At 41.5% G+C, this 17,842-nt stretch overlaps 1 protein-coding gene across 1 annotated transcript in view; it reads right to left on the reverse strand.

Moving 5' to 3' along the window:
- LOC309552437 (tetraspanin-15-like) overlaps positions 1-17,842 on the reverse strand; it is a 231,451-nt gene that overhangs the window by 49,954 nt on the left and 163,655 nt on the right. Inside the window, exons 4-5 of the mRNA XM_082253392.1 lie at positions 14,557-14,652; positions 1,277-1,393 (exon numbers count right to left, since the gene is read on the reverse strand). Coding sequence (XP_082109518.1) covers positions 1,277-1,393; positions 14,557-14,652 — 213 coding nt within the window. The remainder of the gene's footprint in view (positions 1-1,276; positions 1,394-14,556; positions 14,653-17,842) is intronic.

The raw sequence follows: 17,842 nt of genomic DNA on the forward strand, positions 1-17,842 counted from the left end.
TTTGGATGGCAGGAAGAAGTCCTCTCAAACACATGAAGCTCTTGCAAACTCCAGACTAATACTGTGGAAAACAAACGACTAAAAATGAGCTTCACTGCTGTACAGTTTATGTTAACCACCATGGTGTATAGCAGGGGTGTCAAACTCCATTTCATTGCGGGTCACATCATCATTATTGTTGCCCTTTGCCAATGGTGTCTGTAAGACTAGATGTCCAGAGAACCACCCCCCCCCCCCCACATCAGATGTCAAGAGTTCCCCCACCATCGGAAGTCAAGAGTCCCCCACCTTTCTTTACACCATTGTGACCCTCCTTACCCCTTGTGCCGCAAGGGGGGTTAAGTTTGAAAGCAGAAAGTACAGGGTCTGGAGGAGGGCTGAAGTCAGCTGCCGGAGTCTGCTGAATGCTGAGACCAGGAGCGGTGGGGACGTAGGGGCGTGTAGGCTGTACAAAGAGGCGCAGGATCTGTAGGTGGATTTCTGTCGTCCTCTCTGCCACTAAGTGCTGGGGGGGCAGAGTCCAGCTGCACAGAAAAATGCAACATCTGGCAGAGGAGTTCTGTCATCCTCCCTGCTGTCGACAGCTGAGATAAGGTGGGGCAGAGACAAGGGGGATGCCACAGGTGCAAGAGAGGTGTGAGGGACGAATAAAATGGCCTGGCGGGCCAGATTTGGCCCCGGGGCCTTGTCTCAGCTAGCAGCTCTGCTAGGGTATAAGAAACTTTTTATAGTAATGCCCTTTTTTACCAACATTAATACTAAAAGACACAACATATCTTTGTGGTTTATGAGGCCTTATGCACACAGGACATTTTTTCCCTCCCCTTTGCTCCTGGCAGGAAAAAAGCTGCTCAAAAAAACATGCCAATCAGCTTCAAATAGATGTTTAGATGTGTTTAAGAACGTCAAGCATTTGGGCGTTCATTCATTTTATTGGCCAGAATATTACTTTATTCTGCCCAATGGAGTGAATAAATACTCAAGCACTAAACACACCTAGCGTTTTAGGCACGTTTACAGGAGTTTAGGAGCATCAAGTGTTTTTTATGCTCAAACTCTTCTCTACTTAATGCGCAAGTGATTGATTTTTTCATTCAGCATCTAAATGGTTTCTAATATGCCTGTCAACCCTTATGTGTGCATGGCCGCATAGAGGTGTGTTTAGAGGCCTAAAAAAGTGTCAAACGCCTGTAAAAGCAGCATTTATTTTTATGTCAAGTGTGCATGAAGCCTTAGACTGAAATATGCAGTGAAATGATAAAATCTTTTATTTTACCTTTCCAGTTATGCAGCATGTGTATGGAACCCCACAAGACAAAGGTCCAGTGCTGTTACATGAGTGATATGGATTCACTTCCCAATCTCTAAACTCTTCTCCTCCACAGCAGGAAAACTGTAAAACATACAGAGCACAATGTCTGTTAGACCACATAAACTGTGACTTTTTAGACAACAACCAACAAACTTATAACAAATATAATTTCTGAAACGTATAAGCAGCATACTGTATTTACTGCAAAGTAAAACAAGGCATCAGAGTGATCTTCACATCATGCAGATGCATCTTATAGCATAGAACAAAGAACTTAGAGAGACATAACCTCTCTACCCAGTGGGGGAGGATTTAAGGATTTAAAATACTAAACTGGAGACTCACAAAGTGTCTTTGGAGTCTTGAATAGGACATAAATGATTAAGAGAATCAATAGTAGTGACACTGTAGTGAGGTTTGTGTTACCTTTCCATTGGTGGTAGTGTTCTTGTTTGTCTGGTGTATCCAGGAGGCCATATTTTATAGATTTTATCTTAGTTTTTCCTTATGTAAGAGGGACCATTGAACTTCCATAAATATATAAACTTGATTTATCCATGCAGTACTAGTCATTGGGTCATCCAGGTTTTTCCAGTATACCCGAATCCGACTTTAAGCTACATTTAGTAGGGGTAAAGTACTATTTTTATAGGATTGTTTGAATTCAGAGAAGTTGTGGAGCAGATAGACTGAAGGGTCATCTTGTCGATGTAAATCAGTTATAAGACCTCTCTGCTATACTTCCAGAAGTGAATGAGCCTAGAATAGTCCCAGGAGCAGATGGGGCTTTGCTTTCAGGTAGGCTGTACAGGGCCCCCTGATTTCTAACAGAAGCCCTGCTGGGATATGTTGGTTATATTATTTTAAATTTGGAAACAACTCTGTACCACTGGATTAATAGTTTGTAACAGGACCTGGTTTTATTTTAATAGGAACTGGAGATTTAACAAATTAATTAGTTAATGTTCAAAATTACAATAACAAAAAAGGTTAACATTTTATTGTTTAAAAATAACAAACATGTTATACTTACCTGCTCTATGCACTGGTTTTACACAGAGCAGCCCCGATTCTCCTCTTCTAGGGTCCCCCGCCACTGCTTCTGGCTCTTCCCCCTCACTCACTCCTGAGCAGACTCTGTGTGTTGATAGACCCCACCCCCTGCTCCCTTTTCACTGGCTGTGATTGACTGCAGTGGCAGCCAATGGCTCCCATTGCTGTCACTGAGCCAATGAGGAGGGAGAGAGCTGAGCGAGCCTCTGCTCTTGTGCACAATGCTGCATCGCGATCAGGCTTAGGTAAGTATTTAGGGGGGCTGGGGGACATGCAAAAGGTTTTTTTTACGTTAATGCGTAGAATGCATTAGGGTATAAAAGAAAACTTTCTGCCTTTAGAACCACTTTAAAGCTAAAATGAAAGTTTAGTGATTAATTTTACAATACCTTTAAACATTCATTTGGATGTCCCTGTCTCCTAACTGAGCTTGTGCGTTGTTCCCTTGTGAAACAGGAATTCAATGGAGGAAACAAGTGGCCATTTTATTGCACATCATGCAGACATGTTCTACTGTTTTCACCATCAGGAAATCCATTCTGAAATGCAAAGCAGCATATGCTGCAACGAGTGTATATGGACAGGAAGTTGCTGCACAAAAGCTGCATGAGATCAGCAGCAGTGAGATTAAACAGAATAAAAGTAAGTATTACAAAATGTAAATCGTGTATGACAAACAATGATTTAGCAGAAATAATGTTGTCCAAATTAGGGTTTATTCAACTTCCACACAATACCTACTGCTGAAATGTTTTATCATTCAATGACATCCTCAGTAAAAGTCATATAATATCTACTACTACAACTTTTTAGAGCACATGTTATTAGCTAGTCAATCCATGTATGTACACAATATATCTTAAAACATATTTTATAGGAAAGAGGTCAGTGTCATGGGTGGTATTGCCAGATCTAAGTAGGTGGTCAGTGACAAAGATCAGAATGTGAGCTCACCAACAGTGACAATACAGATATATATATATATATATATATATATATATATATATATAGTATCTCAAAAAGTGAGTACACCCCTCACATTTTTGTAAATATTTTATTATATCTTCATGTAACAAAACTAAAGAAATTATACTTTGCTACAATGTAAAGTAGTGAGCGTACAGCTTGTATAACAGTGTAAATTTGCTGTCCCCTCAAAATAACTCAACGCACAGCCAATAACGTCTAAACTGCTGGCAACAAAAGTGAGTACACCCCTAAATGAAAATGTCCAAATTGGGCCCAAAGTGTCAATATTTTGTGTGACCACCATTATTTTCCAGCACTGCCTTAACCCTATTGGGCATGGAGGTCACCAGAGCTTCACAGGTTGCCAATGGAGTCCTCTTCCACTCCTCCATGATGACATCACGGAGCTGGTGGATGTTAGAGACCTTGCGCTCCTCCACCTTCTGTTTGAGGATATCCCAGAGATGCTCAATAGGGTTTAGGTCTGGTGACATGCTTGGCCAGTTCATCACCTTTACCCTCAGCTTCTATAGCAAGGCAGTGGTCGTCTTGGAGGTGTGTTTGTGGTCAGTATCATATTGGAATAATGCCTTGCGGCCCAGTCTCCGAAGGGAGGGGATCATGTTCTGCTTCAGTATGTCACAGTACATGTTGGCATTCATTGTTGCCTCAATGAACTGTAGCTTCCCAGTGCCCGCAGCACTCATGCAGCCCCAGACCATGACACTCCCATCACAATGCTTTACTGTAGGCAAGACACACTTTTCTTTGTGCTCCTCACCTGGTTGCCACAACACACGCTTGACACAATCTGAACCAAATAAGTTTATCTTGGTCTCATCAGACCACAGGACATGGTTCCAGTAATACATGTCATTAGTCTGCTTATCTTCAGCAAACTGTTTGCAGGCTTGGTTGTGCATCATCTTTAGAAGAGGCTTCCTTCTAGGATGACAGCCATGCAGACCAATTTGATGCAGTGTGAAGCGTATGGTCTGAGCACTCACAGGCTGACCCCCAACCCCTTCAACCTCTGCAAGAATGCTGGCAGCACTCATACATCTATTTCCCAAAGACAACCTCTGGATATGAAGCTGAGCATGTGCACTCAGCTTCTTTGGTCAACCATGGCGAGGCCTGTTCTGAGTGGAACCTATCCTGTTAAACCACTGTATGGTCTTGCCCACCATGCTGCAGCTCAGTTTCAGGGTTTTGGCAAACTTCTTAAAGCCTAGGCCATCTTTATGTAGAGCAAAAATTATTTTTTCAGTTCCTCAGAGAGTTCTTTCCCATGAGGTGCCATATTGAACTTCCAGTGACCAGTATGAGAGAGTGCTAACACCAAATTTAACACACCTGCTCCCCATTCATACCTGAGACATTGTAACACTAGCGAGTCACATGACACCAGGGAGGGAAAATGGCTAATTGGGCCCGGTTTGAACATTTTCACTTAGGTGTGTACTCACTTTTGTTGACAGTGGTTAAGACATTAATGGATGTGTGTTGAGTTATTTTAAGGGGACAGCAAATTTACACTGTTATACAAGCTGTGCACTAACTACTTTACATTGTAGCAAAGTGTAATTTCTTCAGTGTTGTCACATGAAAGGTATGATAGAATGTTTACAAAAATGTGGCGGGGGTACTCACTTTTGTGAGATACTGTATGTTTATATATATATATATATATATATATATATATATATATATACACACACACTAGAGAATTATCCTGGAGCATGTTTAGGAAGGGGTTAATTGTAGAGAGAAGGTATTTTCCTTTCAAGCTTGTTTATAAAGCAGCTGGTCAGAGAGGCTGGGTGATGGCTGTTTTGTCTGTGGTGAGGAGCCCTGGATGCTGCTTGGAAGCCTCCATACTCTGACTTTGACCTGTTGGGTGAGCTTGCCTGCAACTGGGACTGTGCTGACTTTGTATTTGATAAAACACAGTGGACCAGCACCAGCAGATGGCATGGCTCCCCAAATCATCACCCGACTATGGAAACTTCACACTGGACCTTAAAGAGACCAAAAACGAAATAATAGGGAAATATATATCCTGTCCAGGACCAATCCTTGGTGTCCTGTACAGTGGTAACTTTAGTTTTAATCAATGTAACTGACTTTAGACCTGATAAAACACAGTGCACCAACACCAGCAGATCAAAATGGCTCCCCAAATCATCACTGGCTGTGGAAACTTCACACTGGACCTCATGCAACTTGGATTCTGTGCCTCTCCACTCTTCCTCCAGACTCTGGGACCTTCATTTCCAAATTAAATGCAAAATTTTCCACAGTGATGATTTGGGGAGCTATGTCATCTAGTGTTGGTCCACTGTGTTTTATCAAGTCCAAAGCCAGCGCAGCCCTCTACCAGGAAATTCTAGAGCACTTCATGCTTCCCACTGCTGACCAGCTTTATGGAAATGCTGATTTCATTTTCCAGCAGGACTTGGCACCTGCCCACACTGCCAAAAGTACCAGTACTTGGTTTAATGATCCTGGTATCACTGTGCTTGATTGGCAAGTAAACTTGCCTGACCTAAACCCCATAGAGATTCTATGGGGTATTGTCAAGAGGAAGATGAGAGACACCAGACCCAACAATTCAGATGAGCTGAAAGCCGCTATCAAAATGACCTGGGCTTCCATAACACCTCAGCAGTGCCACAGGCTGATCGCCTCCATGCCACGCCGCATTAATGCAGTAATTCATGCAAAAGGAACCCCCGACCAAGTATTGAGTGCATACTATACTATACATGGACATACTTTTCAGTAAGCCAACATTTCTGTACTGAAAATCCTTTTTTTATTGGTCTCATGTAAAATTTTAATTTTCTGAGATACTGAATTTTGGGTTTCCACTAGCTGTACGCCATAATCATCAAAATGAAAAGAAAGAAGTGCTTGAAATATAATCACTCTGTGTGTAACGCATCTATATAAAATATATGAGTTTGACTTTTTGATGATATTCTAATTTTATATATTTTTTTTCTCCCTAACCCCTGTAACTCCATTTTGCTGGATAGCTTGGCTTGCATCTAGGCATGTGAAATAAAAAAAGGAATTCATATACTGAAAACTATCATCACAGGTATAAACTGTTTACCAGAATATATTTTGCGCTCTAGTGGGCTTATAATAAACTCTTTGTATAATGCAACTGTAGTGCAAGGCTTAGTGGTTGTTTAATAACTTGTGTTTATTTTTCTGTTGCTTATGGACTATTAAAGTACTGTTGGAGAAAAGAGGACTTTAGCATTTCCTCTCCATTCTGGAACAATCAGTAGCAGATTTTTTTTTTCTATTGAACAGAAAACGATAATGCATTGTGTAAGGATTCTAGAGATCATAGTGCTCAAAGCTCTTTTGTTAATATGTTCAGTCGTGCTTTAAAGCTGTAGATTTTTTTTTTTTTATCATAATAGAAAAGGGACAGTGTTGCATACATAGAATTCTTTTTCCTCAATTTACAGAATCCATACTTCGATTTACTTTTTTTTATTCTTTTCTATTTTTTCTTTGAAAATCCTTTTATCCAATTTTGTTAAATCGAAGGTTATATGAAAATGATCTTTCTTCATTATCTACGAAAAAGCAATATAAGATGCAGTTCATTTTCTATATGGACATACATTTGGCAGAATTTGTAAAATGTGGACCATTTTTAAGAATAGTGTGATCAGACCAAACAAATTTCTCTTTTTTATATGATTTTAAATTGAACTTTTAGGCAGCATAGAATAGCAAAATCAAAATGTAAAAAAAAAAAAATAGCAATAAAATAAATAAGAAAATGGTCCTGCTCAAAAGTTTGCATACTCTTAGTTCTTAATATTATGTATTGTGTAGGACTTTTATGTTCTCATATGGTTAAGCTGTGGCTAACTATTTGGCCAAAAGGCTCCAGGTCCTGTAAATTCTTTGGTTGCCTAGCATGAATTGCATGTTTGCGATCCCCCAAAATGACTAAATTATGTAGAGGTCAGTAAATTCTGATAGTCACTCTGGAAGCTTAATTTTCTTTGCTGCAGTTGTCAAATGGTTGATTTAACCTTAGGGCATAGCTTGAACAGCATCTGGACTGATAAGTGCATATTTTCCTACATTTTTTCTAATTATATGCTGCATTCATCTTGCCATCAATTCTAACAATATTCCCTGTAGCTCGCACGCCCCCAATACAGTCACCTACATGCTTTACAGTATGGATGGTGTGGTTCTCTTCATAGGACTTGTGAACTCTTCTCCAAACATAGCTTTTATGATTGTTACCAAAATGTTCAGTTTTGGCATCATTACTCCAAATGGCTTGTTTCAGAAGTTTTAGGCTTTTCTAGATGCTGTTTGATATGATAACCGGGCTGTTTTTGTGACTTGGTGAAGCAAAACGGCTAAAAAATGACAATAATTACTTTTAAAATTACTATTATTCCTACTTAGTAGCATTAACCGCTTGCCGACCGCCGCAAGTACATATACTGCGGCGGTCAGCCCCGTGCAGGCAAAGTGACGTATGGGTACGTCACTCGCCTGCGAGCCAATTGGGGGCAAGTGCGTGCCGCCGGAGGCGCGCTCCCGCCCCCGCTCGCTCCCTAACTTCCCCACGCGTGTGACCGGCGGACCCCATGTCCGCCGGTCACTCGTGATCGTCCGTTACAGAGGGAGAAAGGCAGGTGGCTAATGTAAACAAAGCCGCCTGTCATTCTCCCCTGTGTAAGTGCAGAGATCATACGGTCCTGCTATGTAGGATCTTATATCTCTGTAGTTACACAAACAGCCACATCCTATAACAGTTAGAAGCATGCCCCTAGGGACACACTTAACCCCTCCTTCTCCAATAAAGTTAAACCCCTTCCCTGCCAGTGTCATTTTTACAGTAACAGTGCATATGTATAGCACTGATTACTGTAGTAATGTCACTGGTAACCCCAAAAGTGTCAAAAATGTCAGTCAAGGGTCCGATCTGTCCGCCGCAATGTCGCAGTCCCGCAAAAAAAAAAAAAAAAAAATCGCAGATCGCCGCCATTACTCGTTAAAAAAAAAAACACCAAAAATGACAGAAATCTTTCCCTTAGTTAGTAAACGCAATAAATTTTGCGCAAACCAATCAAAATACGCTTTTTACATTTTTTGGGGGGGGAATTTTGAAAAATATTGTTATTTTTGCAAAATTGTCGCTCTTTTTGTTTATAGTGCATGATCAAAAAATTGCACAGGTGATCAAATACCACCAAAAGAAAGCTCTGGGAAAAAAAGGACGTCAATTTCATTTGGGTACAGCGTCGCACGGCCGCGCAATTGTCCGTTAAAGTCCCGCAGTGCCGAATCGCAAAATAGGGCCTGGTCAGGAAGGGGGTAAAATCTTCCGGGGCTTAAGTGGTTAATTAAAAAGAATATAATGGCTATTACTGTTTTTTTTTTTTTTTGGCAAAAAAAAAAATCCTAATACCCCTTTTTACATCTCATAAAATCAGAATATTGTCAAAAAACCCCAAAATTCAGTATCTCAGAAAATTAGAATATTACATAAGACCAATAAAAAAAAGGATTTTTAATACAGAAATGTTGGCCTACTGAAAAGTATGTCCATTTACAGTATAGTATGCACTCAATACTTGGTTGGGGCTCCTTTTGCATGACTTACTGCATCAATGTGGCGTGGCATGGTGTCGATCAGCCTGTGGAACTGCTGAGGTGTTATGGAAGCCCAGGTTACTTTGATAGCGGCCTGCAGCTCGTCTGCTTTGTTGGGTCTGGTGTTTCTCATCTTCCTCTTGATAAAACCCCACATATTCTCTATGGGTTTAGGTCAGACGAGTTTGCTGGCCAATCAAACACAGTCTTACCCTGATCATTAAACCAGGTATTGGTACTTTTGGCAGTGTGGGCAGGTGTCAAGTCCTGCTGGAAAATTAAATCAGCATCTCCCTAAAGCTGGTCAGCAGAGGAAAGCATGAAGAGCTTTAGAATTTCCTGGTAGAGGGTTGCGCTGACTTTGGACTTGATAAAAGACAGTGGTCAAAAACCAAAAGATGACATGGCTCCCCAAATCATCACAGACTGTGAAAATTTCACACTGCAATTTTCCACAGGGCTTCTACAACACCTCAGCAGTGCCACAGGCTGATTACCTCCATGCCACGCCACATTGATGCAGTAAGGAGCCCCGACCAAGTATTGAGTGCATATTATACTATATATGGACATTCTTTTCAGTAAGCCAACGTTTCTGTATTCAAAATCCTTTTTTTTTTTATTGGTCTTATGTAATATTCTAATTTTCTGAGATACTGAAGTTTGGGTTTTCATTAGCTGTAAGCCATAATCCTCAAAAGGAAAAGAAAGAAATGGCTGAAATATGTATGTGGCCATTTAGATCTGATCCACCTGTGAGATTCAGATTTTTATATTCAGATCTGAATGGAAGTTCAATGTTAGTCTATGGCGACTTTTCTCAACTAGTTTTTCTCCAGAGGTTACTAGGGGTTCCTTGAGCAGTTTCTACTTCTCAGATAAGTAAGCATTCAAATCAATGATCTTTTTAGCTATCTATAAGGAGGAAGTTTCTTACACTGACCACAAATGTAGGAGCATTCTTCCCACTGACCATCGCATTATTGTACATGAGCTGTAGATATAGTAATTACTAGCAGGGGTTTCTTGAGACCGTAAAGTTATTTTACGGGCTCTTGTACATGGGCGGGCTGAGCCAATTTAGGATAATTCCCAGCATATTTCAAGGGCAGCCCAGGTGCAGCCTATAGTGTGTCATTCACATGAATGGCTGAGTGCCGATATACTCATGTTTACAACCATATACAGTACAGTACAGAGTAAGTGAACAATGGAATATTTTCTATGGGTGCATAAAAGAAAGGAAAAGGAGGCGCAAACACCTAGTGCATTACCCGTGGTACTGTATAACATTTTTTAATAAAATGCTAAATGCATACTCACAAACATGAAGAAATAAAATCGTGTTACAAATTCCCGTTACACGTGTGCTGGAACATGTCCTTGAATATCATATGTCTGCACATACACTCAGGTGCTGTTCTCGGCTCACATTCCCTGCTCTGTGGACCCCTTCGCTGGTGGTTCTGAGGGCAGTTTTCATTTGAACTGTTCCATGGAACATACAAACCAGTGGCCACAAAGATATTGAGGGCTAAGGTACAGTAGGAGTGGATTTGTTGACACTGGATGGCCCTGCCCCCTCTCCCTCTGGGGGGAGGAAGGGGAAGGGAAAAGGTGGAGGAACATTGAGCTACTCTCTACATATACTTCTATCTGCTATGGCATGACCAGCTCTGAAGAAGGGAGCTTGACTCCCGAAATGCGTTAGCGGTCGCATCTTCAAGGACATGTTCCAGCACACGTGTAACAGGAATTTGTAACACGATTTTATTTCTTCATGTTTGTGAGTATGCATTTAGCATTTTATTAAAAAAATTTATACAGTACCACGGGTAATGCACTAGGTGTTTGCGCCTCCTTTTCCTTTCTTTTATGCACCCATTTTGGAGTTCCCTGCCTGAGGAGAGCAGCACGCCAGTCTACCCCTTTGGAGTGAGCGCTTGGCTGGATTATTTGTTTGGAATATTTTCTATGGCCCGTGGGCTGCCTGTAGAAGGAATATGCTGAGAATTACGTTGAATGGACTCAGCCAGCCTGTTTTCAAGCACACTAAAGGTTCCTCTACAATGAAGAGGTTGCAAATGACTGGTCTACAGGCAGGTGGATATAAACAAATGTGTTGTCCGTTTACATCTGATTACCTCTGAGTTCATCTACTGTAGGTCTAAAAAAAGATCCTAAAAGGTTTGCATCCTTTTTCAGTTTTTCGGACCTAAACATGAAGGAATGGCAGTAAAAGGATGTAAACAGATGTACATATCTTTACATCTGCCTACTTATAAACCTATCATGGGTCCATCAAGCTCTGTTTTTTCCTCCATCGCAAGAAAAAAAAAGAATGAACACAAATGTCACAAAAGAGAAGACTGTTCCTTTTCTGCTCCGAAGAACCGGAGGAATTTGTTTACGGATCCCTTGCTAGGAAGAATGGAACCTTCATCCTCACCCTTATACTCAGAGAAAGTGAAAAAACAGGACACACTGCTCATTGTGAGCTTTACTGACACATAAATATAAATCAATAGTGGGAAGTGTTCTGTGTATTAAAGAACATAAAGGACAAATTCTGATTGAATCATTAGATGATGACACCATTAATGAGACTGGCTATATTTTATAGAATACATTGCTGTTCATTTCAAGTCTAACACTGATGGAAATCACCTAACCAATATGAATTAGCCCACCATTGCGTTCTATAAATCCAACTTTTTCCAGTCCATTGCGTGGTTGCTATTTTTATCGTAGATCTCAGATTAATTATTGAATGCCACAGTCTGAAATAAATGAACTGGCTGGCCCAGATGGATCACCTAACACAAGTATTTGAATAAAACACAAGAAATACCATAACAGGCAGTATTAATCTGACAGCCAAAACCCTGTTACACATTGACTGATTTTCCTAGATTCAGCTCCATGCAGGGAATGTATTATAAGAGAATTATGATTCAGTGCTGGTTTCGATGGTGAATTAATGTTTCAGAAAATTTTGCACACATATTTATTAAACAGGCCCTTGGCTATAGGCACAGGTACACCGTACAAAGTAGCCTATTTTGGATATCCAGACAATTTAGCTCCATGTAATATTTACATTATTTTTTTTCTTGACTGTACAGGAAAAAATTGCACCCCTGCATTGCTTAGCGTCCACAGTTCAGCTAAAAATATATTTTTTTCTTCACAACCAGTTCTACAGGTGTTCCCAATATTGAGGTTGCAGCTGTACACAGTGGTGTATTTAGGTTTTGTGCTGCCCTAGGCCTGACTAAACTTGCGCACCCCCTAATTTAAATATGACCCCTTCCTGTTTATGACCCATTCTGTCATCTGTAAACCACATCCACAGTGTATCAGTGCCCATCAGCGTAGCCTCATCAGTTCCCATAAGTTCAGTCTCATCAGTGCAGCCTTATCTGTGCTGCCTCATTTCTGCCCATCAATGCAACCTCATCAGTGCAGCATATCAGTTTTAGCCCCATCAGTGGCATCCAGTGCAGCCTATCAGTGCCCATTAGTGCAGCCTAAGATATTTGGACTTGTGTTTGCTGCCACTGATTGTAATTCTAGGAATATTTCACTTATTTGTATAATGACTAGGACGTCCATAGTCATTATACAAATAAGTGAAATAATCAGTGGCAGCAAAAAAAGTCCAAATATATATATTTACAAGATTGGAGTAATCTTACTAACCCAGTGACATATTGCAATAGCACATATGAGGTAACCAGGTCCAAAATATTATTGCCATCATATACAATTAAATGTCTTAATTATATATGATGCAATTCAATATGCTCACTCAAGGACAAGGATGTTTAAAGAAATAGAAAATATATTATTTACATGATGCCTGCCATACCTGGGGCGGAGGAGGGTAGGTGGAGCATTAGGCTGCAGTGCCACACTTAGTAGCATTGGGGGCCGTCGGACCAGTTCTATTAAGTGTGGTTGGCGGCCTGCGGTCTGATCAAATGTCCTCACCCGCCTGTATTATCATACCGGCAGGTAGCAGTGTGACCGCTTTATGTGGGTGCCAGACTGATTTGCCTCCTGGACCCTGCCCTCTGGTCCAATTCGCCCCATGAGACTGGCACTATACTATAAGTGTAGTGCAAGCCGACGGGGACCCTTTCCTTGCGGGAGCCTGGAGGAGGCTGTTTTTGTTTCGTGCAGGGTGCAGCTTTTTTGCTGCCCCCCCTGAAAAGTGCCGCCCTAGGCCTGGGCCTTGTCGGCCTAGGCCAAGATACAGCACTGGCTGTACATCTGCCTAAGCACTAACCTTCAACCATTCCCTGAATATCAAATATAGGACTCTCACACTTACTGTAGATACAATATAATTAAAATGTATGTACACCCTTACTATTATCTTCTCCAATTTTCTCCATTCTGGTCTGCTAAATATACCATTGAATACATTCTTTATATCTGCTTAATAAGTGCAAAATACCTGTTGATTCTGCCAGAAATCTTGTTAGCAGAGATGTACTAAATATGTATTTTTTTGCCTTGACATATGCTTTATGGTGGTTCTAATGGCAGGACATGTTTACCTTATGGAAATGTCTGCATTAAGGTAAAACATGTCCCAGTGTTTGTATCACCCCCTTACCCCCTAAATACTTATCTCAATCCAGCAATGCACCTGAGGGCAGCAGTGCTGCTCTCTCTTCTTGTCGCAGGACTCAGTAAGAGCAGTGGGAGCCATTGGCTCCTGTTGCTGTTAAGCAAATCCTGTGAGCATGGAGCTGGGGACAGGGCCAAGCTGCGCTGTAAGTGTCTATAGATGCACACAGCCCGACTCAGGAGCAAGCCCGCAGGTGTATACCTAAAAGAAGCGGCTTCCTATGGCAGTGCACCAGGATGAGGAGGAGCCTAGAGCATTGGCGGGGGGCCCCAAAAGAGGAGGTACAGGGATGCTATGTGGAATACCATTGCACAGAGCAGGTAAGTATAACATGTTTGTTTTTATTAACAAAAAAATCTTTACAACCACTTTTACAACAAAGAAAAATGGTGAAGTCTCAAATTCATTACTATATAATCAAACACTGTTGTTACTGTTAAATTTTTTTAAAAATTGGATGGTAAATTAGAAAATAAATGTAATGCTACTTGCAACAGCCTTTGGTCACTGTGAATAATTGCAGTACTGTATAACCATAGAGCTAGCATGCAACGCTGGGGGACATTTTGGAATTGTGTTGCAAAGCAAGGCAGCGTTAAGCAGGGGGAAAGACTTGACAGATTTATGATAGTCAACTCCATTCATACATTTCTCCCTCAGCTGCTCTAAAATAGCATTGGGACAAAAAAAATCTGTCCCTGACCACTTCTTAGTTGTGCATCTGTTTAGAGTGAAAAGCTTTAAATTTGTCACAGACCTGTGCAAATCTGTCCCAGTTGGCTGCTTAGGATTGCAGTGGCAAATACACAAAAAACTGTTTAACACTACAGTCATCTAAATACTGTATAACGGTCACTAACTATCTCCTATCGGTTAACAAAATCCCCAATCAAGATTATGACCTTGCAGATCACATTTGCCAACATTTACTAACCTTTTCTTGCACAAAATCCATTATGTTCTTGAAATCCAAGTCATCGTAATAATGTTTCATCCCTCCAAGGATGTTTGCATGCGCAAACTTCTTTAGCTGTGAAAAAAGATAATTATCATTATTAAAAGAAAATATATTTCACATTATTGTAGTAAACACATTAAATAAGAATTATTATAAATAACTTTTAATACAGACAGTATAAAATACATTTTTAAAGGTTTTAAAGAGTTTGGATAAACAGTCATGACTGTTTTCTGCAAGGATGACTAGAGACACATATGAAATAGTTTTGTGGGATCCATTTCCTAAAAGGAAAAACTTAAACACTCTTTCTATGGTGATTCTGAGGCACTTTTCCTCTTTTGTGAATATATAAAAGCCGTTTCACCTGCCAGAGGAGCGGTCAGCTATTTGCTCACTCTGCTTTCTCCTCCTGTAAGCATGTTACTTGTCATCATATAAACACTGTCACATACCTGATTGGCCCCAGTGCTACCCCTCCCTCTCCCTGCAGGGAATTACAACAGGCTAAAAGCAGCTCTTATTAGCGGCATTTCAAAAAACATTTATTTATGTTATGATTGAATAACTGCATTACAATAAAATTGAATAAATGCTTTAGAGGATCTCCAGGCACCTGTCAAAAAAAAAAAAGTCAGCAGCTGACTTTTAAAAAACAGACACTCACCTGTCACAGGATCCATCAGTGAGCTCACCCCAGGCGGTCTCTTCTGGTGTCCTTGGTCTCGGCCACCTGCATCTTCATTATGGGCACCCGGCTGTGACAGCTTGCGGCTTGCCCTCTGCGCATGCGCGAATCGTGCTACGCATCATGACTGGTGGATGCAGTCTTTTGGGACCTGTCAGTGTCCCAGAACACTGCAAGGGGAGGGAGAAAGGAGAACTTCCATTGCTGAGTGCCACAGGAGGAGGAGCAGGTACCTGTCAAAATCGGGTACCTGCTCCCCCTCGCCGTTTGTGCAAGGGAAGAAGCGGGGGACGAGTTCTTAAGCGGAAATTCCCCTTCCCCTCACATCACAGCCTCCCATTTACATAGCAACGCCTCTATTTACATCAGAGTCCCTCCTTTACACCACAGCCCTCTTCTTTTACATCACAACTCCTCCCTTTATAACAGAGTCCCTCCTTTATATCACAGCCTCCCATTCACATAACAACTCCTCCCTTTGCAACAGAGTCCCTTCTTTACATCTCAGCCTTCAATTTACATCACAGTCCCCTCTTCACAACACAGCCCCCTTTATATTACAATCTCCTTCACATCACTGACCCCCCTATACATCATAGTACCCCTTCACATCACAGCCCCCCTTAACTTCATAGTTCCTTCAGATCACAGTCACCTTACACTGACAGAGGAAACACATCACTGAATTTTGTCCCACAATCTAAACACTGCCTAGGTTGCATTACTCAATACAATCAACAAATTCACTGGCGACCTATAACATTAGGATCCACTAAACCCTGTAAAGCCTCACCTTTGCTCTTCCTTCCCAGGGTGTTTTTCTGTTACCTGCAGCTGCGTCATGCCTTCCAGGCGCAGTTCCCTTCTGTAGTTACTGTATCACCATACACAGTGGAGCGCTTCCTCATCTCCAGCCATGCCGACAGGCTCCTGTCCTCCTTGTATCTTCGGATCTTCTGTTGCTCAGTAAACACTGATGTCCGCCTGTTTAATAAGTGGCAGGGTGACATACCCTCTCTTACCCCTAAAGACTGGGATGAGGGACTTCGGCAGTTTATTCCCCTAGTTATCTCAGCCAGAGACAGATACATCCAGCTTAAGTTTATCCATAGGGCTTATTATACACCTTCAAGGCTCTCACGCAGATACCCCTCCAGGACTGATCACTGCCCCAAATACCAGACTGACTCTGGTACTTTTATCCACATGGTTTGGTCATGCCCGTTGATTCAACAATTCTGGCAGGGGGTGTTGGATGAGATCAATGCAGTGGGACAACTGTCTATCCCCTTAGACCCCAAAGTTCTTTTACTAGGCATTTGTGGAGATGTTGACCCGATTACCCATTGTTTTCTATGCAGCTTTTTATGCCAGGAAATCCGTGCTAATTAATTGGAAACGGGCTGACCCCCCTACAGTTTCACAGTGGACGGCGTTGGAAGACTCAGTTCTGCCTCTTGTTAACCTTACCTATATGAGTAGAAGGTGCCCCTCTAATATTGATAAGATTTGGGGAACCTGGGTGAACACTAGACCATTGCCATAGTGTCAGCATTTCTTGTTGGAGAGACGATATTCTGCACCATTCTATCTGTTCTCCCCCCCCCTTCTTGCCCCTATACCCTTCCCGACCCGCCCCCCCTTCTTCTCGCTCTCGTTCCCTTCTGCCTCTTCTCTCTTTCCCTCTTCTTGGAACTTTCTCTGTTTATGCATTATATCGATGCATAATATATACCTCTCGTGCCTTGATTATGGTGTTAATCTGCTGGTATGATGCTAGTGTTATATAAGTTGCTTTTTCTTCACTCCCTTTTTTGGACTATGTATGGGCATTCTTCTTGAGATAAATTAAAAATATTTCTGTTAAAAAAAAAAAAAAAACCCTGTAGAGCCGATTCACACTGGGGCGGCTTCAAAGCTGCCCGACTCTGAAGCCGCCCCCTGCAGCGCGACTTCGGCATGGCTTGCAAACAACTTCTTTAATAGAAGTCAATGCAAGCCGCACCGAAGTCGCCCCCAAGTAGTGCAGGAACCTTTTTCTAAGTCGGAGCGACTTGAGTCGCTCTGATTAGAACGGTCCCATTGCACTGATTGGAGCGCTACTTGTCAGGCGACAAAGTTGTCTAATGTCGCCCCAGTGTGAACCGGCTCGTAAAGCCCCGTTCACATGATAATAAAGTGTGCTGTGTTGTGTCCAGGCACACTAGCATTTCTTGTTTTTTTACCTATAATATTCTCCACTAATTCTGCATGAGATTGTTCCAATGCAATTGAGAGCCAGAAGTTCAGTTTTCACTGTACTTTGCGCCAGTGTCTCAGTTGAGCTTACAGTCAAATAAAGAAGAAAAACATTTAACAGAAGTCATAGAAAAAACGTGTTGGGGTTGTGGTTTAGGAAGTGTTGCGTTCAGCAACTCATTCAAAATGACTGGGCTGTTAGAACACTCCAAAGCTTGAAAAAAATCTGGTCTAATGTAGGTGTGTTCCAGAGCACTGTAGATACGCATTGGAGAGCAATTTTTGCAACCTACTACGAAGCATTGAAAGACAGCACAATTGCTTGTCATGTTCATG

This window comes from Pelophylax lessonae, assembly GCF_965119305.1.
Source record: "Pelophylax lessonae genome assembly, chromosome: 4".
NCBI classification, from domain to species: domain Eukaryota; kingdom Metazoa; phylum Chordata; class Amphibia; order Anura; family Ranidae; genus Pelophylax; species Pelophylax lessonae.